Source organism: Bombina bombina, chromosome 6 (genome assembly GCF_027579735.1).
Source record: "Bombina bombina isolate aBomBom1 chromosome 6, aBomBom1.pri, whole genome shotgun sequence".
Classification (NCBI taxonomy): domain Eukaryota; kingdom Metazoa; phylum Chordata; class Amphibia; order Anura; family Bombinatoridae; genus Bombina; species Bombina bombina.
The window spans coordinates 804,955,308-804,979,106 of record NC_069504.1 but is presented as its reverse complement, the minus strand read 5'-3'; the positions used below and the strand labels follow the sequence as shown (position 1 = coordinate 804,979,106).

The following is a 23,799-nucleotide window of genomic DNA, read 5'->3' as shown; positions in this document are numbered from 1 at the left end:
TCAGCAGTAAGTTTTATATTCAGGTATTTCACATTTTTTATTTCTGACTTTTCCAGGCGAAATACCTTAGCAAGAAGACCCAAGCTGCCAGTGTGGAGGCTGTAAAGATGCTGGATGAAATCCTACTCCAGCTGAGTGTGAGTTTTCCTTGTATATATTTTTCAACTTAGTTTTTTTAGTAAACTAGCTCCAAGGTTAACTATTATCATGCAGAATAATTCAGTGATAATTTAGCATTTCTGGAGGAGTCCGGGTGGGTACGTATACGTAGATGAAACCAGTATCTGCATAAAAATCTGTTGGGGTGGATCCCTTTTATAAATGGAATCTATAGGTTGTTTACGCATGATAACCTTTGTCTAGTTGGGAACAACATTCTGGATACTCTCACTTTTTCTTCTGCAGGGTTCTGTTTATGTGGACGTTATGCCCGGGGCTTTTGATCCAACAAACTACACATTGCCCCAGCAGCCCCTTCACCGCTGTATGTTTCCACAGTCTTCACCATATGCTACCCTGCAGCTTGTTACAAACCCATATGAGGCAGAGATTGATGGAGTCAGGTACTTTCCTCAACCAGCACTGTATAGCTTCTATTTATAAACTGTTTGTGTCTCCCCCTCACACAATTATGTTTTCCAGATTCCTTGGGACATCTGGGCAGAATGTAAGCGATATCTTCAAGTACAGTAGCATGCAGGACTACTTAGAGATTTTGGAGTGGACACTACAAGTTGGACACTTGTGTCCCACTGCCCCAGACACTCTTGGTAAGTGAATGGTTTGGATTCCATTCAGTTTTTTTTTTTTTGTTTGTTTTAAAGCAAATTTATGGCTAGTGGTATTTAAAAAGTAAAAATTCAATTACACATGAGAGCTAAAAAACATAATTTATGCTTACCTGATAAATTTATTTATCTTGTGGTGTATCCAGTCCACGGATCATCCATTACTTGTGGGATATTCTCCTTCCCAACAGGAAGTTGCAAGAGGACACCCACAGCAGAGCTGTCCATATAGCTCCTCCCCTAACTGCCATATCCAGTCATTCGACCGAAGACAAGCAAGAGAAAGGAGAAACCATAGGGTGCAGTGGTGACTGTAGTTTAAAGTTAAAAAATACCTGCCTTAAAATGACAGGGCGGGCCGTGGACTGGATACACCACAAGAGAAATAAATTTATCAGGTAAGCATAAATTATGTTTTCTCTTGTAAGGTGTATCCAGTCCACGGATCATCCATTACTTGTGGGATACCAAAGCTAAAGTACACGGATGAAGGGAGGGACAAGGCAGGTACTTAAACGGAAGGTACCACTGCCTGTAAAACCTTTCTCCCAAAAATAGCCTCCGAAGAAGCAAAAGTATCAAATTTATAGAATTTTGAGAAGGTATGAAGCGAAGACCAAGTCGCCGCCTTGCAAATCTGTTCAACAGAAGCCTCATTTTTAAAGGCCCATGTGGAAGCCACAGCTCTAGTAGAATGAGCTGTAATCCTTTCAGGAGGCTGCTGGCCAGCAGTCTCATAAGCTAAGCGTATTATACTCCTTAGCCAAAAAGAAAGAGAAGTTGCCGAAGCCTTTTGGCCTCTCCTCTGTCCAGAGTAGACAACAAACAAAGCAGATGTTTGACGAAAATCTTTAGTAGCTTGTAAATAATACTTTAAAGTACGAACCACGTCAAGATTGTGTAATAGACGTTCCTTCTTTGAAGAAGGATTAGGACACAATGACGGAACAACAATCTCCTGATTAATATTCTTATTAGATACCACCTTAGGTAAAAACCCAGGTTTGGTACGCAAAACTACCTTATCTGCATGGAAGATCAGATAAGGGGAATCACATTGTAAGGCAGATAACTCGGAAACTCTACGAGCCGAGGAAATGTCTACCAAAAATAGAACTTTCCAAGATAAAATTTTGATATCTATGGAATGAAGAGGTTCAAACGGAACCCCCTGAAGAACCTTAAGAACCAAATTCAAACTCCATGGTGGAGCAACAGGTTTAAACACAGGCTTGATTCTAACTAAAGCCTGACAAAATGCCTGAACGTCTGGAACATCCGCCAGACGCTTGTGCAAAAGAATAGACAGAGCAGAAATCTGTCCCTTTAAGGAACTAGCTGACAATCCTTTCTCCAATCCTTCTTGGAGAAAGGATAATATCTTGGGAATCCTGACTTTACTCCATGAGTAACCCTTGGATTCACACCAATAAAGATATTTACGCCATATATTATGATAGATTTTCCTGGTGACAGGCTTTCGTGCCTGAATTAAGGTATCAATAACTGACTCGGAGAAGCCACGCCTTGATAAAATCAAGCGTTCAATCTCCAGGCAGTCAGTCTCAGAGAAATTAGATTTGGATGGTTGAAAGGACCCTGAAGTAGAAGGTCCTGTCTCAGAGGCAGAGTCCAAGGTGGAAGGGATGACATGTCCACCAGGTCTGCACACCAAGTCCTGCGTGGCCACGCAGGCGCTATCAAGATCACCGATGCTCTCTCCTGCTTGATTTTGGCAATCAGACGAGGGAGCAGAGGAAACGGTGGAAACACATAAGCCAGGTTGAAGGACCAAGGCGCTGCTAGAGCATCTATCAGCGTTGCCTTGGGGTCCCTGGACCTGGATCCGTAACAAGGAAGTTTGGCGTTCTGGGAGACGCCATGAGATCAGTTCTGGTTCGCCCCAACGTAGAACCAATTGTGCAAATACCTCCTGATGGAGTTCCCACTCCCCCGGATGAAAAGTCTGTCGACTTAGAAAATCCGCTTCCCAGTTCTCTACACCTGGGATATGGATAGCTGATAGGTGGCAAGAGTGAATCTCTGCCCAACGAATTATCTTTGAAACTTCCCACATCGCTAGGGAACTCCTTGTTCCCCCCTGATGGTTGATGTAAGCCACAGTCGTGATGTTGTCCGACTGAAATCTGATGAACCTCATTGTCGCTAGCTGAGGCCAAGCTTGAAGAGCATTGAATATCGCTCTTAGTTCCAGAATTTTTATTGGGAGGAGGGCCTCCTCCTGAGTCCATGATCCCTGAGCCTTCAGGGAATTCCAGACTGCCCCCCAGCCCAGAAGGCTGGCATCTGTCGTTACTATTGTCCAATCTGGCCTGCGAAAGGTGATACCTTTGGACAGATGGACCCGAGAGAGCCACCAGAGAAGAGAATCCCTGGTCTCTTGATCCAGATTTAGTAGAGGGGACAAATCTGTGTAATCCCCATTCCACTGACTGAGCATGCAGAGTTGCAGCGGTCTGAGATGTAGACGGGCAAACTGCACTATGTCTATTGCTGCTACCATTAAGCCGATTACTTCCATACACTGAGCCACCGAAGGGCGAGAAGTGGAATAAAGAACACGGCAGGAATTTAGAAGTTTAGATAACCTGGACTCCGTCAGGTAAATCCTCATTTCTACAGAATCTATTAGAGTTCCCAGAAAGGAGACTCTTGTGAGAGGGGATAGAGAACTCTTTTCTTCGTTCACTTTCCACCCATGCGATCTCAGAAATGCCAGAACTATGTCCGTGTGAGACTTGGCAATTTGGAAATTTGACGCCTGTATCAGAATGTCATCTAAATAAGGGGCTACTGCTATGCCCTGCGGCTTAGGACCGCCAGAAGTGACCCCAGAACCTTCGTAAAGATTCTTGGGGCTGTAGCTAACCCAAAAGGAAGAGCTACAAACTGGTAATGCCTGTCGAGGAAGGCAAACCTGAGAAACCGATTATGATCTTTGTGTATCGGAATGTGAAGATAAGCATCCTTTAAATCCACTGTAGTCATGTATTGACCCTCCTGGATCATAGGCAGGATGGTACGAATAGTCTCCATCTTGAATGATGGGACCCTGAGAAATTTGTTTAAGATCTTGAGATCTAAGATTGGTCTGAAGGTTCCCTCTTTTTTGGGAACCACAAACAGATTTGAATAGAATCCTTGTCCCTGTTCCTCCTTTGGAACTGGGTGGATCACTCCCATAACTAGGAGGTCTTGAACACAGTGTAAAAATGCCTCTCTCTTTATCTGGTTTGCAGATAATTGTGAAAGGTGAAATCTACCTTTTGGAGGAGAAGCTTTGAAGTCCAGAAGATATCCCTGGGATACAATTTCCAACGCCCAGGGATCCTGGACATCTCTTGCCCAAGTCTGGGCGAAGAGCGAAAGTCTGCCTCCTACTAGATCCGTTTGTTCCAGGTCTGGTTAGGTCTCCAGACCTGCTTGGACTGGGCAAAAGTTCCTTGAAGTTTCGAAAAGGCACAAAAATTGGTCTGTTTGGTCCTTGATTTGGACCTATCTTGAGGAAGGGCATGACCTTTTCCTCCAATGATATCAGAAATGATCTCCTTCAAACCAGGCCTGAATAGGGTTTGCCCCTTGAAGGGAATGTTAAGCAGCTTAGATTTGGAAGTGACGTCAGCTGACCATGATTTAAGCCATAGCGCCCTGCGCGCCTGAATAGCAAAACCAGAATTTTTATCCGTTAGTCAAATGAACAATGGCATCAGAAACAAAAGAATTGGCTAGCTTAAGTGCTCTAAGCTTGTCAAGTATGTCATCCAATGGAGTCTCTACCTTTAAAGCCTCTTCCAGAGACTCAAACCAGAAAGCCGCAGTGACTGGGGCAATGCATGCAAGGGGCTGTAGAATAAAACCTTGTTGAATAAACATTTTCTTAAGGTAACCCTCTAACTTTTTATCCATTGGATCTGAGAAAGCACAACTGTCCTCGACAGGGATAGTAGTACGCTTAGCTAGGGTAGAAACTGCTCCCTCCACCTTAGGGACTGTCTGCCATAAGTCCCGTGTGGTGGCATCTATTGGAAACATTTTCTTAAAAATAGGAGGGGGAGAGAACGGCACACCTGGTCTATCCCATTCCTTAGTAATAATTTCTGTAAACCTTTTAGGTATTGGAAAAACATCAGTGCACACAGGCACTGCATAGTATTTGTCCAATCTACACAATTTTTCTGGCACTGCAATTATATCAGTCATTCAGAGCAGCTAAAACCTCCCTGAGCAATACACGGAGGTGTTCAAGCTTAAATTTAAATGTAGAAATATTAGAATCAGGTTGAATCCTCTTCCCTGAGTCAGAAACATCACCCACAGAAAGAAAGCTCTCCTTCCTCAGCTTCTGTATATTGTGAGGGAGTATCAGACATAGCTACAAAACCGTCAGTATGCTCTGTATTTCTTCTAACTCCAGAGCTATCTCGCTTTCCTCGAAACCCAGGTAGTCTGGATAATACCGCTGACAGTGTATTATCCATGACTGCCGCCATGTCTTGTAAAGTAAACGCCATGGGCGCCCTAGATGTACTTGGAGCCATTTGAGCGTGAATCCCTTGAGCGGGAGTCAAAGGGCTTGACACGTGGGGCGAGTTAGTCGGCATAACTTCCCCCTCGTCAGATTCCTCTGGTGATAAATTTTTTAAAGACAGAATATGGTCTTTATTGCTTAAAGTGAAATCAGTACATTTGGTACACATTCTAAGAGGGGGTTCCACCATTGCTTCTAAACATAATGAACAAGGAGTTTCCTCTATGTCAGACATGTTTAAACAGACTAGCAATGAGACCAGCAAGCTTGGAAAACACTTTAAATCAAGTTAACAAGCAAAAAATAAAAACGGTACTGTGCCTTTAAGAAAAATAAAAAAGGTCAGAATTTGAAAAACAGTGAAAAAAAGCAGTAAATTAAACAAAATTTTTACAATGTGTATAATAGGCTAACAGAGCATTGCACCCACTTGCAAATGGATGATTAACCCCTTAGTTCAAAAAACGGATCAAAAAAACGATATAGACGTTTTTAACAGTCACAACAAACTGCCACAGCCTGCTGTGGCCCTACCTTCCCAAACAAACGACTTTGGAAAGCCTAAGAGCCCTTTAGAGAGGTCCTATAGCATTCAGGAGACTCCTGGAGGAAAGCTGGATGTCTCAGTCTGTAAAAGTTACTGCGCAATGAAGCGCTAAATTAGGCCCCTCCCACTCATGTCTAAACAGTGGAAAGCCTAAGGAAACTGTTTCTAGGCAAATTTAAGCCAGCCATGTGGAAAAAAACTAGGCCCCAATAAAGTTTTATCCCCAAAGCATATATAAAAACGTTTAAACATACCAGCAAACGTTTTATATTGAAATTCTATAAGAGTATTACCTCTGCAAGTAAGCATGATACCAGTCGCTATTAAATCACTGTATTCAGGCTTACCTTACATAAATCTGGTATCGGCAGCATTTTCTAGCATTTACATCTCTAGAAAAAAAAATTAACTGCACATACCTCATAGCAGGATAACCTGCACGCCATTCCCCAGCTGAAGTTACCTCTCTTCAGTTATGTGTGAGAACAGCAATGGATCTTAGTTACAACCTGCTAAGATCATAGAGATCACAGGCAGATTCTTCTTTTTCTGCCTGGGACAAAAATAGTACAACTCCGGTACCATTTAAAATAACAAACTTTTGATTGAAGTAAAAACACCACTTCTCTCTTACTACTTCCATGCTTGTCGAGAGTTGCAAGAGAATGACTGGATATGGCAGTTAGGGGAGGAGCTATATGGACAGCTCTGCTGTGGGTGTCCTCTTGCAACTTCCTGTTGGGAAGGAGAATATCCCACAAGTAATGGATGATCCGTGGACTGGATACACCTTACAAGAGAAATTAATAGTAACTGACATACATCAGATACTTGGCTAGGCTTTTAAATGCACATTATAGTTAAAATTGAAAAGCATTTTGTGATACTGACTTTTCTATTCAAAGCTGAAATGCACTCCATGAATATTTCTTTTGAATATTTTGTTCCTTTAATTAAAACAGTTTAATCTTATTATTTGGGGGGGGGGGGGGTTTGTTTTTTAAATATAAGCATTTTTGCGATATACTCCCATTTGCAAAATGCTTCTGGTAAGTTATTTTTGTTTTTTAGTATTCAAACCCCTTAGAGTCAGAAGTGGCTTTTGAAACAAAATGATGTCTTCAGAAGCAATACATCATAGGATATGTGCATATGCCGCAGAAAATTAACTTTTATTGGAGGCAGTTTTGCTAATGGAAATATGGCAAAAATGCTTATTTCAATTTTCTATCCATATTTAATGCTTACTGGTTTAAAAAGGACAATGTCAATAGTTCTATTAGTGGAAAAATGACAAAATACTACAAGTCTGATATGACATAGCATTTTAAGCAACTTTTATATTTTACTCCTATTATGATTTTTTCTTCGTTCTCTCTGTATCTTTATTTGAAAAGCAAGAATGTACGCTTATAGCCCGACCATTTTTGGTTCAGCACCTGGGTAACGCTTGCTGATTGGTGGCTAAAGAGAACAAAGAAAAAATTGATAACAGGAGTAAATTTGAAAGTTTATTAAAATTGCATGCTCTATCTGAATAGTGAAAGAAGAAAAAAATGGGTTTATTATCCCTTTAATGTTTTTACAGGAAAAAATGTAAAATAATCATAGAAAACCTGGAAATAGTCTGCACTTACAGGGTGTATTGGATGTACACCCTGTCCTGAGCGGAATTCTCAGAATTTAATTGGGTGCACCTCCCACATATGTGTGTATATTTAGTTATTAGATCTGCATTTTTATCATATTTGTTTGCACACAAACACATTTTTAACCCCTTGAATGCTAACGACGGCTCTGAGCCGTCGCAGAGTTTCCCACTCTGGTGCTAACGACGGCTCAGAGCCGTCGCTAGCACTCTCCCACCTTGAGGGAGATCTGGGGGCTCCTACCCTGGCGATCGGGCCTGCATAGGGACAGGCATCACCGAGGCTTAACGTTATGCGCGGTGATGTCACGCACAACTTTATTTATACTTAACAATGTTAAGTATAGGAGCAGGGGGGCATGCTGCTTAGAAGCCTGTATCTCAGGCATCTAAGCAGCTACAGACCCCCAAGACCCACCGTTGGAAAGGTAATCGCCTAACCTTTCAGTGTAAGTTTTGGGGATCTGGAAAAAAAAAAGTGTTAAATTTTTTTTCCAAAAAATAAAAAAATTAAAAAAAACCTTTAAAACGCTTAGAACCCAAATCTGCTAGTAGACTACCTTTTGACACGTAGGATTAATCCGGTTTAAAAATAGTGACAAAATTATCAGATGAAAAATAAATATAAAATAACACAAATACATTCTTTAAACATCCTCACATTGTTTCCCTTTTTTTTTTCTTCTAAGGATGTTACCCTTTCCACAAGTCAGACCCGTTTATCATGCAAAATTGTCCGCATGTTTATTTTTGTGGAAGTACTCCAGCTTTCAGCTGTAAAGAAGTCAAAGGTGAGATTTGCCTGTGTGTGTGTATGCAATTTTTTTTTTACTTTTTATGGTATTATTATTATTATTATTATTATTATTATTATTATTATATAAATACTTTATATTTGAAATTGGGATGATGATGATGATATTATATTCTGCTAATTTGTTTATTTGAATGTGATATGTCCTTATCCTAAGCTAAATAGTTGTCTGATATCTAAATAAAGAAAGGACAGTATGGGTTAATGTATTGTGTGTATATTTGTGAGCACTGTAGAACCTGGGTGTAATCTGTGTTCTGCTATAAAGAGTACACGGTTATATGTTTTTTAAAGGGACAGTATACACCAATTTTCATATAACTGCATTAAATAGACACTACTTTCAAGAAGAATATGCACAGATACTGATATAAAAATCCAGTGTAAAATCTTTTTTAAAACGTACTTAGAAGCTCACAGTCTAGCACTGCACAAGAGGTTAGGCTGGGACACCCACTGAAAATGGCTGAGAAAGCAGGAAGAGCAGACCCCTTACCCCCCCCCCCTCCTCTCCGCATATGAGAAGACCCATTACACAAACAGGATCCAGCAGGAATCTGTAGAGTTTACATCTGACACTGTGGGACTTGGTTAGGAATCCTAAAATCAGCACAATGTTATCAATAAAAAATAAGCAAAACTATACATTGTTACAAAAACACTCCCAGATGGGCAATATAAACGGATCATCTACAAAACCTTTATGCCAAGAAAAATCTTGTGTACAATGTCCCTTTAAAAGGGATAGAAAAGTCATAAATAAATTTGATGAAGTGCATGCAGTTTAAATTTCACTTCTATTTTCAAATGTACTTTTTCTTGGTATCTGTTGTTGAAAGAATATGTACATATCCTACACTAGTGGAAGCTAGCTGGTGATTGGTGCCTGCACACATTTTTCTCTTGTGATTGGCTCACTAGATGTGTTCAGTTAATTACCTCTCAGTAGTTCATTGCTGCTTCTTCAGCAAAGAATTAGAGAATGAAGTAAATTGAAATAAAATTTGTTTAAAAGTGCATGCAGACAATTGATTCATTTAGGGGTCAGTCACAATCCTTTTATAAATCTTTATCTAATTTTCTACAAAGTCCACAATGTAAAGTCTATGGGAAATTTTGTAGAAATAAATCCATTTTTAAAACCTTTTCTAACCAATAGTAATATACTCCTTTTTGTATGTTGTATGTTTTTTTTTTTTGTGTGTTTTTTTCAAATCTCAGGTCAGTCATGGCAGCTAATTCAGCTATTTGGCCCTTTTAACAGCATTTCAGTTATAAACTGGAGCTCAGAAAGGGTCCTAATTTAAACTATACATCCATTATTAAATTGAAGTGTTCCCATCACAAGCAAAAACATTTTTTATAATAATAAATATCTTCTCCCCAGATATATACAATACTTTCCCAACTACGCTAAGCTATTGAGTAAAAATGTACAATTGCATTCAAAGACACAAATACTTTGGAATAATTTTCTTGAATCGCACACAAAAAAAACCGTAGTTCCACATAACACCACATGGGGACACTAGTACAAGATATCTAAGAAATCACTACAGTAACATTTGTTAAACGGCCATTATAGTCCATAAAATTACAGGCTACAGATTAGAGCATTTATTTAAGACTATCAACCCTAGACTACTGCGTCTTTAAACCTGCAAAATGGACCTGTGGAGCACAGCTGATCCCAAGTGGAAAACACTGCTAATCCAATCAGCAGCGCTAGTTCCATATCGGAGTCGTGCGACCAGCACTGTTGATTGATTCAGCTGTTCAGTGCTTGGAGATTCCCAAATGGTATTTCTACTGTTTAACCCCTTTTGTGGGGGTTAAACACGTAGTAGTCTAGGGGCGATAGTCTTAAAATTGAATGCTTGAACAGATTAGCGCATTCCTTTATTTTTGTTGTTGCTATGATGGCTCTTTAAGGCACAGAAATTAGACGCACATTTTTTTTTTTTTAGTATTCAACTTTAAAGTGAATGTAAATTTTGATGCTAAAGTGCCCGGTTTTTAAAAATTTGATTAAAAACAGGGGCACTTTAATACATCAAAATTTACATTTCACTCCTGTTATGAAAAAAAACTTACCTTTTAAACTTGACAGCAGATCCAGCTTCCTCCACCCGTCACAAAGCCTCTTCCTGGGTCTAAAATGAGGAATCCAGCTTCCTCCAATCACGGCGTTGAATCAGACACTGATTCCCACGGGGGGCGGGCGTGATTGTAGGATGACCTATGCATCAATTCTGATATCAGAAATGGCTTGCGACGACTGGAGGAAGCTTGGAGCTGCTGTGAAGTTTAAAAGCTAATATTTTTTTTTCACAACAGGAGTGAAATGTAAATTTTGAGGAATTAAAGTGCCTCTGTTTTTAATCGAACTTTTAAAAACCGGGCACTTTAGCATAAAAATTTACATTCACTTTAAAGGACCAGTAAATACAGTAGATTTGCAGAACTAAGACAATGTAGTAGCACTTACTGAAATTTGTCACAAAAAAATCTACTACTCACTTGAAGTTCAGACTTTTTTCCACTCCTCCTATATCATGTGACAGCCATCAGCCAATCATAAATGCATGTACGTATATTCTGTGAATTCATGCACATGCTCAGTAGGAGCTGGTGACTCAAAGTGTATACAATATAAAAAGACTGCACATTTTGTTAATGGAAGTAAATTAGTGTTTAAAATTGCATGCTCTATCTGAATCATAAAAGTTTAATTTCTCCAACATAGGTGTGTCCGGTCCACGGCGTCATCCTTACTTGTGGGATATTCTCTTCCCCAACAGGAAATGGCAAAGAGCCCAGCAAAGCTGGTCACATGATCCCTCCTAGGCTCCGCCTACCCCAGTCATTCTCTTTGCCGTTGCACAGGCAACATCTCCACGGAGATGGTTAAGAGTTTTTTGGTGTTTAAATGTAGTTTTTATCCTTCAATCAAGAGTTTGTTATTTTAAAATAGTGCTGGTATGTACTATTTACTCTGAAACAGAAAAGAGATGAAGATTTCTGTTTGTAAGAGGAAGATGATTTTAGCAACCGTTACTAAAATCGATGGCTGTTTCCACACAGGACTGTTGAGATGAAGTAACTTCAGTTGGGGGAAACAGTGGGCAGACTTTGCTGCTTGAGGTATGACTGGCCACATTTCTAACAAGACTTTGTAATGCTGGAAGGCTGTCATTTTCCCTATGGGAACCGGTAAGCCATTTTCTTAGCTAAGTACAAGAATAAAGGGCTTCATAAGGGCTTTAAAGACTGGTAGACATATTTTTGGGCTAATACGATTACTTTCTAAGCATATTTGGTGGATTATAACTATTAATAGTTCTTATAATCTTGGGGTTTGTTTTAAAAAAACGGCAGGCACTGTATTGGACACCTTTTTCACTGGGGGCCTTTTCTAGTCATAGGCAGAGCCTCATTTTCGCGCCACTAATGCGCAGTTGTTTTTGGAGAGCAAGGCATGCAGATGCATGTGTGAGGAGCTAAGAACCACTGAAAAAGCTTATTGAAGGCGTCATTTGGTATCGTATTCCCCTCTGGGCTTGGTTGGGTCTCAGCAAAGCAGATACCTGGGACTGTATAGGGGTTAAATGTAAAAACGGCTCCGGTTCCGTTATTTTAAGAGTTAAAGCTTTCAAATTTGGTGTGCAATATTTTTAAGGCTTTAAGACACTGTGGTGAAATTTTGGTGAATTTTGAACAATTCCTTCATACTTTTTCACATATTCAGTAATAAAGTGTGTTCAGTTTAAAATTTAAAGTGACAGTAACGGTTTTATTTTAAAACGTTTTTTGTGCTTTGTTATCAAGTTTATGCCTGTTAACATGTCTGAACCATCAGATAAACGATGTTCTATATGTTTGAAAGCCAAGGTTTCTCCCCATTTAAATAAGCCAAATTTTCGTCCCTTTCGCAGAAACGGACCAGCCTCAAATTCTACACCCTCTAAGCAAGAGGGTAATACTTCTCAAACCAAACCAGCCTGGAGACCGATGCAAGGCTGGAACAAGGGTAAGCAGGCCAAGAAACCTGCCACTGCTACCAAAACAGCATGAAGTGTTGGCCCCCGATCCGGGACCGGATCTGGTGGGGGGCAGACTTTCTCTCTTTGCTCAGGCTTGGGCAAGAGATGTTCAGGATCATTGGGCGCTAGAAATAGTTTCTCAAGGTTATCTCCTGGAATTCAAGGAACTACCCCCAAGGGGAAGGTTCCACAGGTCTCAATTATCTTCGAACCAAATAAAAAGACAGGCATTCTTACATTGTGTAGAAGACCTGTTAAGAATGGGAGTGATTCATCCTGTTCCATTAGGAGAACAAGGGATGGGGTTTTACTCCAACCTTTTCATAGTTCCCAAAAAAGAGGGAACATTCAGACCAATTTTAGATCTCAAGATTCTAAACAAATTTCTAAGGGTTCCATCGTTCAAGATGGAAACCATTCGAACGATCCTTCCTACCATCCAGGAAGGTCAATTCATGACCACGGTGGATTTAAAGGATGCGTACCTACATATTCCTATCCACAAGGAACATCATCGGTTCCTAAGGTTCGCCTTTCTGGACAAGCATTACCAGTTTGTGGCACTTCCATTCGGATTAGCCACTGCTCCAAGGATTTTCACAAAGGTACTAGGGTCCCTTCTAGCGGTACTAAGACCAAGGGGCATTGCAGTAGTACCTTACTTGGACGACATCCTGATTCAAGCGTCGTCTCTGTCAAAAGCAAAGGCTCATACGGACATTGTCCTAGCCTTTCTCAGATCTCACGGGTGGAAAGTGAACATAGAAAAAAGTTCTCTGTCCCCGTCAACAAGAGTTCCCTTCTTGGGAACAATAATAGATTCCTTAGAAATGAAGATTTTTCTGACGGAGGTCAGAAAATCAAAACTTCTAAGCTCTTGTCAAGTACTTCATTCTGTTCTTCTTCCTTCCATAGCGCAGTGCATGGAAGTAATAGGTTTGATGGTTGCGGCAATGGACATAGTTCCTTTTGCACTAATTCATCTAAGACCATTACAACTGTGCATGCTCAGACAGTGGAATGGGGATTATACAGACTTGTCTCCGACGATCCAAGTAGATCAAAGGACCAGAGATTCACTCCGTTGGTGGCTGACCCTGGACAACCTGTCACAGGGAATGAGCTTCCGCAGACCGGAGTGGGTCATTGTCACGACCGACGCCAGCCTGGTGGGCTTGGGCGCGGTCTGGGAACCCCTGAAAGCTCAGGGTCTATGGTCCCGGGAAGAATCTCTTCTCCCGATAAACATTCTGGAACTGAGAGCGATATTCAATGCTCTCAAAGCTTGGCCTCATCTAACAAAGGCCAAATTCATAAGGTTTCAATCAGACAACATGACGACTGTTGCATATATCAACCATCAGGGGGGAACAAGGAGTTCCCTGGCGATGGAGGAAGTGACCAAGATAATTCAATGGGCGGAGGATCACTCCTGCCACTTGTCTGCAATCCACATCCCAGGAGTGGAAAATTGGGAAGCGGATTTTCTGAGTCGTCAGACCTTCCATCCGGGGGAGTGGGAACTCCATCCGGAAATCTTTGCCCAAATAACTCAATTATGGGGCATTCCAGACATGGATCTGATGGCCTCTCGTCAGAACTTCAAGGTTCCTTGTTACGGGTCCAGGTCCAGGGATCCCAAGGCGACTCTAGTGGATGCACTAGTAGCGCCTTGGACCTTCAACCTAGCTTATGTATTCCCACCGTTTCCTCTCATCCCCAGGCTGGTAGCCAGGATCAATCAGGAGAGGGCTTCGGTGATCTTGATAGCTCCTGCGTGGCCACCCAGGACTTGGTATTCAGACCTGGTGAATATGTCATCGGCTCCACCATGGAAGCTACCTTTGAGACAGGACCTTCTTGTTCAAGGTCCATTCGAACATCCGAATCTGGTTTCCCTCCAACTGACTGCTTGGAGATTGAACGCTTGATTTTATCAAAGCGTGGGTTTTCAGATTCTGTCATAGATACTCTTATTCAGGCTAGAAAGCCTGTAACTAGGAAAATTTACCATAAAATATGGAAAAAATATATCTGTTGGTGTGAATCCAAAGGATTCCCATGGAACAAGATAAAAATTCCTAAGATTCTATCCTTTCTACAAGAGGGTTTGGAGAAAGGATTATCTGCAAGTTCTTTGAAGGGACAGATCTCTGCTTTGTCTGTTTTACTTCACAAAAAGCTGGCGGCTGTGCCAGATGTTCAAGCTTTTGTTCAGGCTCTGGTTAGAATCAAGCCTGTTTACAGACCTTTGACTCCTCCTTGGAGTCTAAATTTTGTTCTTTCAGTTCTTCAAGGGGTTCCGTTTGAACCCTTACATTCCGTAGATATTAAGTTACTATCTTGGAAAGTTTTGTTTTTGGTTGCAATTTCTTCTGCTAGAAGAGTTTCAGAGTTATCTTCTCTGCAGTGTTCTCCTCCTTATCTGGTGTTCCATGCAGATAAGGTGGTTTTGCGTACTAAGCCTGGTTTTCTTCCGAAAGTTGTTTCTAACAAAAATATTAACCAGGAGATAGTTGTGCCTTCTTTGTGTCCAAATCCAGTTTCAAAGAAGGAACGTTTGTTACACAATTTGGATGTAGTTCGTGCTCTAAAATTCTATTTAGAGGCTACAAAGGATTTCAGACAAACATCTTCTTTGTTTGTTGTTTATTCTGGTAAAAGGAGAGGTCAAAAAGCAACTTCTACCTCTCTCTCTTTTTGGCTTAAAAGCATCATCCGATTGGCTTATGAGACTGCCAGACGGCAGCCTCCTGAAAGAATCACAGCTCACTCCACTAGGGCTGTGGCTTCCACATGGGCCTTCAAGAACGAGGCTTCTGTTGACCAGATATGTAAGGCAGCGACTTGGTCTTCACTGCACACTTTTGCCAAATTTTACAAATTCGATACTTTTGCTTCTTCAGAGGCTATTTTTGGGAGAAAGGTTTTGCAAGCCGTGGTGCCTTCCATTTAGGTGACCTGATTTGCTCCCTCCCTTCATCCGTGTCCTAAAGCTTTGGTATTGGTTCCCACAAGTAAGGATGACGCCGTGGACCGGACACACCTATGTTGGAGAAAACAGAATTTATGTTTACCTGATAAATTACTTTCTCCAACGGTGTGTCCGGTCCACGGCCCGCCCTGGTTTTTTAATCAGGTCTGATGAATTATTTTCTCTAACTACAGTCACCACGGTATCATATGATTTCTCCTATGCATATTCCTCCTTTACGTCGGTCGAATGACTGGGGTAGGCGGAGCCTAGGAGGGATCATGTGACCAGCTTTGCTGGGCTCTTTGCCATTTCCTGTTGGGGAAGAGAATATCCCACAAGTAAGGATGACGCCGTGGACCGGACACACCGTTGGAGAAAGTAATTTATCAGGTAAACATAAATTCTGTTTTTGACTTGAGTGTCTCTTTAAAGGGACACTCAAGTCAAAATAAACTTATGATTCAGATAGAGCATGCAATTTTAAGACACTTTCCAATTTACTTCCATTATCATATTTTGCACAATCCTTTTTATAGTCACACTTTCTGGGGAACAAGATTCTACTGAACATGGGCACAAGCTCACAGGGTATAAGTATACTAGTCTGTGATTGGCTGATGTCTGTCACATGATACAGGGGGCTGGAAAATGGGAGAAAAATAAATGTATCAGAAAAAAATCTACTGCTTATTTGAAATTCAGAGTAAGAGTTATTGTCTTTTTCTTATGTACTTGTTAATTATACAATTCTACTGCATTGAGTGGTCCTTTAACATTTTCCCGACGTTAGGACGTTCCATGCCGTCCCAACTGTGCTGGGCTTTAGCGCCGTTAGGACTGCATGGAACGTCCTAGCCGTTTTGGCTGTACTGAAGCCAACGGCCCCTCCTGAATGTGATCGAGTCAAGTTGTTCCAATGTAGACAAATTAAACCCTGCATGAAAGGGTTAAGGGCTGGGTTACATGGTTTATTGTACTTGTTAAAGGGGCATTCTAATGCCAAAATGACACGCTCTAAATTGTTTATTTAATGATATTCAACATAAAATCATTAAAGGGACATGAAACCCAAATTTTCTTTCAAGATTCAGATACATTTCTAAACAAAATTTCCAATTTACTTTTATTACCAATTTTGCTTCATTTTATTGGAATCTGTTGTTGGAGCAGAAATGCACTGCTGGGAGCTAGCTGCACACATCTGTAAGCCAATGACAACAGAAATATATGAGCAGCCAGTGCCACCAATCAGCAGCTAGCTCCTGAGCCTACCTGGGTATTCTTTTCAACAAAGGATATACCAAAGGAACAAAGCAAATTAGACAATAGAAGTAAAATGGAGAATTGTTTAAAACTGTATGCTCTTTTGGATTCATGAAAGAAAAAAAATTGTATCATATCTTTGAAGTCTATGGGGATGTTTGTAGATAAATCAGTTTATTTTTTTTGTTTTCTAAGGGTTGCTTTGTGCTATTGATACTCCCCCCCCCCCCCCCCCCATCATGTCTTACTTACTCTGTGCATTTCTCTGCAGGTGAGGAGGGTCAGCGTGTTTTACTTCTGGCAATCCCAGAATTCAGCAGCACACAAACGGCCTGCCTTGTGAACCTACGCACTCTGCAATGTCAACCAATCTGCTTCTCTGGATTCAGCGCAGAAGATGATTCGTGTGACTGAAATTGAGGTTATTGTTGAGCCACGCTCTGTATGGTCATAGGGACTTTTGAATCCTTGGGGGACACCGCTCAGTCATGGAATGGAAATAAAACTGATACCATTTGATGAATGAAATTGACAGAACAACTCCATTTAAGAGCCGTCTCTCAAATTGAACACTGCAGTAGACTGTTGTATTTTGTATGTTACTTTATTTACATTCATATTTTTTTAATGAAATTCTTAAATGAGGGAATAAAAATACTCTCTCCTTAGCCTTTGTATGTATTGTGTGTATGCCGTATATAATAATGACAAGATCTTATAACACTTTGTAGAAACCGTTTTTTATTAGTAGACCTGTACAGGCTTTTGCAATAAGGCATGTAGCTAGCATTGCTGTTACCCAGAAGGTCCTTGCATGGGTTTTAGGTCCAGAATAGTTGGTATTACTTGTTCAACTTTCACAGCTACCCAAAATGTGTTTGAACCCATTTGGAGGTTTTGCAAGCAATAGGACTCCCTCAATAATATTCCTTATTGGACTCTCATGTGTTTAGATGTTACATTTAGCTATTTAAACCTAGCTATGCTCATGAAACACTACAAGTTGGAAAGAAGGGTAAATGAGAGCACTATATAAAAGAGTGGATATTCTTCATCATAGGCTGTGTCTCTTCCAGCTCACTTACATTTAATCATTCATATTTAACTTTCCTGCTTAGAAATCCCCAAAATTTACTGTATAAGTCTCTGCAGTTGTGAATGGGGCAGCAGGTGTGCTGACGTCTTCCTCCCATGTTTCTGTTTCAGTTACAATCTCTGTGTAGGTTTCAGTCTCTGTGTCCCATAAAGGCTCAATAGAAGTTGGTGGCTCCAGTCGGCGAGGAGCCATTGTAGTGGCAGTGTCAGGGGGAGGCATGGTAGTAGTGGGAATAAATGGTGTAGTGGTTGGTGGCAAGGTTGTAGTGAGGTTGCCTCTACGTCTCATCAACAAACGACGCCTCTCCATACGCTGACGAGCAATTGGAGAGAGCCGTCGGCCCCCAGGACGTACAAAACGAATGGGGCCGTTACCCTTCATGGCAATGATCTCCTTAATCCTCTTCCAGTTAGATCGTGGCAAGACAAAGTTACAGTAGGTTGCCCCCATTTCATATCCAACATTGCACACCTTGGTACTTTGTGTGTAGCCTTCTGCCCGTGCAGTTACTCTGTATTCCCCAGGATTAAGAATACGCCAGTAGTCCCCACCACTTGCTGCAGAAAAGGAGGAAAAAAGCGTTAAAGTTTAGGTAGTAATTAGACAAGGGCTGTATATAAAATTAGACCGGCAAGTGTTCAAAGTGCCTTTTTATATAGAAAAGGCAGTAAGCAAACTGCTATACACATGGGGAGAACTGCATTGGTTATAAAAATGTTCTAAGTAAAGCTACTAGGTTTTTTTTCTCTCCTTACATTCATCAGGACAACGCGTGACTAAGGGATTACTTCTATTTCCTCAGACAATCTGACACGAGATTTCATCTAGCTCCCTTGAATTTTTTTGTGAACTTGCTGATCAATTCTACATCCTTTGCCAGTAACAGAAGTGTTGCAGGAGACACCTCAGACAAGAGTTGCTTATTTTTATTACTTTCTTTTAGACATCTATTTTACCACCTTCCTAAGTGATCTTCTGCCTCTCTCATCATGGAATAGAACACTAAAAATCTAGTTCTCCCAAGAGGCATAGGGTCAGATCTAAATGTCCAGTTTTACTTTCTTCACTATGCTTGGCTTATTTCCTTTACCTGTTAACAGAACAATAAACTACACCTCCACTAGCCCAGCTACCAAGGGCTATCTGGCACATCATTGCTGCTATTTTACAGTTTGTGGGTCATCCAAATCTTGTAATATTGATAAAAACAGTGTCCTCCATGTTTATCTATTTTGGCAACTCTTCTTTCTTTCAAATGTATACCATCAAAACCTGTGTCTCACCTCCAAAAGGTACAGTTGTAATCAAAATTATTCAACTCCCCATTGCAAATCAGGTTTGTCAACATGTACAGACTTCCAGCTGTTTGCAATGAACAAATCAAACAAAAGCAATTGAAATAGAGCAACACAACTAATGCTTTAAGTGGTTTCCCCAAATTCAACTTAAAATGCAACTTTTAATGAATTCTGTAGTCTCAAAATTATTCAACCCCCTGAATAGAATCCCTCACAACAGCACAAATATGCAAAACAGGCAACTAATCAAGGGCTTCATTAGTTGCACCAGGTGTGATTGAGCTAGAACACATACAATTCCTAAACTGGCTAGGAGTTTGTTGAGTGTCACGTTTGAATGCCTCTGTTTGAAGCATAGTTCTCAAGTTCAAAGTTAAAGAAACAGTGGCTACACTACCTGGACGGGGCAGAAAATGGAAGCTATCAACAGATGCAACCAAATTTCTGAGAAGGCAGGTTGAGAAAAACCTTTGAGTGACTGCAAAAGACCTGCAGCAAGACTTGGTGGCAGCAGGCACTGAGGTTTCAGTTTGCACAGTAAGGTGTCTACTAAACTTAGGTTTCCATGCCAGAACTCCAAGACGTACACCACTACTGACCCAAAAGAACAAGAAAAGTCAGCTCCAGTATGCTCAAAAGCATATAAATAAGACCATAGGCATTTTGGGATTCTGTTCTGAGGAGCGATAAAACAAACTTACTTCAGTAGGTTAGATCAATTATTGTTTTCTTTAGATCTAGCCTACAAGTAGTGGGGTTAACAATTATTTGGAGGGGGGGCTCGCAGTAGTCATTAGAGCTTATAAAATTAACCAGAGATCAGATCTCTGGTGAATTTTAAAAATGTGTCCTATATGGCTCCAAAATACAGTGTAGTGTATTTTATTACAAAATAGTGATAGCTGCATCTTTATTTTTTAATAAAATAACTGCACTAGGCAATATTTTGGGGGTAAAGTGGTGGGAGTGGGTGTTAGGAAAAAAAAACAGCACTGAAAAGTGCCTTTACATTGCGGTCTATGGGAACTGTGTGTTCCCAGTAAATATATATCTATGCTTATATACATCTATATTTGTGTGTTAATATGTGTGTATTTACATGTTAAAAAGTGATGGTAAATCTAAGCGTTTAGCAAACGCTAGGATTTACCATCACTAAAAGTAAAGTGGACTTTATGTGATCAAACAAAAAACCAAGTGTTGCTTAACTCAACCTTTCTGTTCCATTGCACAGCGCTAAACCTAGAGGCTCCGGCCGCCCACGGCACATCGATCTTCTACCAACAAGGTGCCGCTTGCACCTCTAAACCAATAGCCGTGCGTGCATACAGAACACTGTCAGTTGACACGCACAGCTATTGGTTCAGAGGTGCAAACGTCACCCTTATTAAAGGAGATTGATGTGCCATGGGCGGCCGGAGCAGCTAAGATTTAGCGCTGTACAACGGCACAGAAAGGGTGAGTATAGCTCCCTTTTTTATTTGTTTGATCACTTAAAGTCCACTTTATTTTTAGTGATTGTAAATCATAGCGTTTGTTCTATGCTTGGATTTAGCACTTTAACACATAAATATATATGTATAAGCATATATATCATATTCATATATATTTCTATTTGCTGCAATTGATGCACTACTTAACCCTTTCGCTGCTCTTAGGTTCTAAACATTAGAGTGTGCATGAATTACACAGTGGAGCGCAAATATCACTTTCACTAAAGCGATATTAAGCGCTCCACTTGTAATCTGGCCCTTAATACCTAATATCTCTGTATATATCAGTGATGGCGAGCCTGAGTGCCCAAACTGCGCCAAAAAAGCAACGTATCTACTTTAAAGTGCCAACACTGCAGTTAAACCTGAATAAAAAAAAAAAATGTTATTAGAAAAAACACTTTATACAACTGTGAGAAAAAGAGAGGCGGCTGTATTTTAATGGGCGAGTCCCTGTAATATAGTTTTTTTATTTTTTCGTAGTAGTTTTCAGTGGTGTTTTCACTTTTTATGTACGTACACACACACACACACACACATATATATATATATATATATATATATATATATATATATACACATATATACACAACAAAGTCAATGTATGTTATTTGACCAGCTTGCTATTTAAAGGGACACTAAAGTCCAAATAAACTTTCATAAGTCAAATAGAACAGCATTTTTAAGAGACTTCCAATTTACTTCCCTTATCACATTTTGCACAATCTTTTTAAATACAGACTTTCTGTGGCACCAGCTCCTACTGAGCATAATGTGCACAAGCTCACAGGGTATATGTATACTAGTCTGTGATTGGCTGATGTCTGTCACATTATACAGGGGACCAGAAAATGAGAGAAAAAAACTATTTTGCCAGATAAAAAAAAAATCTGCTTATTTAAGTGTTATTGTCTTTTTATTATGTATTTTACTGTATTTAGTGGTCTTTTAACACTGTCCACATTATTAGCTTTTTTTGTTGTTGTAAAGATGCTCCGAGTTGTAAATAGCATTTAAAGCTTAAAGTGACACAACTGTTTAAAAGATAGGATCCATAACAATACATTTGTGTCTATAAAACACCCAATAGAACTCAGTGATTTAACATGCCTAGATTACCAGTAACACAAACCAAATTTAATCTCATGCTGCTACAAACATATATCAAACAGAATTTAACACAGTAACTGTCAGAAATACATTTACAGTGGTTTCATCCTTTGATTTGGAAAGTGGAAGGGTTAGAGAAGGAATTTTTTAGTAGGAATATTGTGTATTCACCTGGCACTCTCTAGAAGTGACAAACTGCTGTGTAGTTGTTGGAAGCAACTATATTCTTACTTCTCTCCTTTCTCTCTACTCTAGTGCTGAAAGCTATGTAGTGGCTAGCAACTGTTAAAAGCTCACTATGGTAACAAACCGCCCCCCCCCCCCCAAAAAAAAAATCAGCTTTAACCCTTTCGCGACAGGGTTAAAGTGTCTACATCGGAACAACTGAGATTTCAATTATTGGGTCGAGTCTGGGGGTCATCCCTACAACCCTAGGAACGCCCTCCAGACCGCGATCAAATCCTGGAAGCACAGAAGGCTTCAGGACAGCTGTTGGCTATGACGTTCTATTCTGTCATAACGGCTTTAAAGCCTAGTGTAATTATGACGGAATAGAACGGCATTAAAAGGTTAAATAGCAGGACAATATTTACCAGACATTTAAAAAAAGAAAATAAATGTATTATACACAGACATTTGTTCTCCTTAGTATGACAACTAAATGTATCACAGATGCTAATCACAAGATATACTTGATTATACACTGATCATGAATAAGCATGGATTCTCCCATGCACATATAATCATAGTGGCTCACCGTGCTCAGCGCTCTGAAGTATAGCCGTTCGGCAGGAGGCAGGAATTTATCAGGCAAGTTCGGAAATCACTTTCTCACCTGCTGCTGCCGCCGGACATATCCCTGTTAGCGTGCGTTTTGTGGTGAGGGTAAACAAGTTTGGCGCTGAGTTTATACTGCTCCTGTGATGCTCTGCCTACGTAATCTGTGTGCAGGCTTGCTCCTCTTTACAGGCCAGGCAGGTCTTCTAAAAGAACAGTGAGCGATGTTTGCAGAATTATGGCTCGGGTGGCAACAGGCATGTCGCTCCGTGCCAGCTGTGGCATGCTTGCTATAGGTTCGCCATCGCTGGTATATATGTTAGATCTAACAAAACAACTGACTGATCATACTTTTTGTCCAATTTTTAAGTGGGGCTGATGACAGGTTAGCGCCCCCACCAAATAATTGTTAATACCTAAACACTTTATCTAACCTGATCTAACAAAGATCTATTAGGCTAGTCCCCCAATGTATAACATATTATGTCTGTAATTATATTGGGTCTAACAAAAGAATGAACTGATCATACCTGAACTGACAAACATCTATCAAATAATTTATATAGTTTTGTGTCCAATTTTTATTATGGGAGCTAACAGCCCATACTGAATATTTAGAAGCTCCCATAATATGATTATTAATAGCACCTTTTGCAAGTTAAATTTAAACACTTGAACTAAACTGATCTAACAAATATCTATCAGCCTGATTTGATTTTGATTTGGGGGGGCCAACCCTCCCCCCCCCCTCTCCATAATTATGTTAGATCTAACAAATCAACTGACTGATCATACCTTATCTAACAAATATCTATCAAATTAACTTTTTAACCAGTTTTTGTTAAGGGGGGATGATGACGGTTTAGCCCCCCTCTAAATAATTGTTAATACTAGCTTTAGTTTGTTAGATCTAATGTAATAAACACTTAATCAAACCTGATCTAACAAATATCTATTAGCCTGAATATTTTTTTGTCTGAATTTTTTATTTAAATTATCCTATTATGTCGATAATTATGTTAGATTTAACAAAACAAGTAGCTGATCATACCCAGCTAACAAATTAAATAAAATTTTGTCCAATTTTTTGATGAGGGGCAGGCTGATGATGGGTTAGCCCCTCTCCAAATAATTGTTAATACCGCTCCTTGTATGCTAGATCTAACAAATAAATAAATAGCAATTGATCTAACCCAACTGAATTAAAGGGACACTGTACCCAAAAAAATTCTTTCTTGATTCAGATTGAGCATGACATTTTAAGCAACTTTCTCATTTACTCCTATCATCCAATTTTCTTCATTCTCTTGGTATCTTTATTTGAAATGCAAGAATGTAAGTTTAGATGCCGGCCCATTTTTGGTGAACAACCTGGGTTGTCCTTGCTGATTGGTGG

General features: G+C 40.1%; 2 protein-coding genes across 2 annotated transcripts in view; one reads left to right on the top strand and one right to left on the bottom strand.

Moving 5' to 3' along the window:
- Nucleotides 1–17,297, top strand: part of POLD2 (DNA polymerase delta 2, accessory subunit) — a 51,392-nt gene extending 34,095 nt beyond the window's left edge. Inside the window, exons 6-10 of the mRNA XM_053718139.1 lie at nucleotides 57–137; nucleotides 406–563; nucleotides 643–770; nucleotides 8,222–8,323; nucleotides 16,901–17,297. Of these exons, the coding sequence (XP_053574114.1) occupies nucleotides 57–137; nucleotides 406–563; nucleotides 643–770; nucleotides 8,222–8,323; nucleotides 16,901–17,043 (612 nt within the window). The 3' untranslated portion in view covers nucleotides 17,044–17,297. The remainder of the gene's footprint in view (nucleotides 1–56; nucleotides 138–405; nucleotides 564–642; nucleotides 771–8,221; nucleotides 8,324–16,900) is intronic.
- A 56-nt stretch (nucleotides 17,298–17,353) lies between these two features.
- Nucleotides 17,354–23,799, bottom strand: part of AEBP1 (AE binding protein 1) — a 78,377-nt gene continuing 71,931 nt past the window's right edge. The window contains exon 22 of the mRNA XM_053718138.1: nucleotides 17,354–18,282. Coding sequence (XP_053574113.1) covers nucleotides 17,744–18,282 — 539 coding nt within the window. The 3' untranslated portion in view covers nucleotides 17,354–17,743. The remainder of the gene's footprint in view (nucleotides 18,283–23,799) is intronic.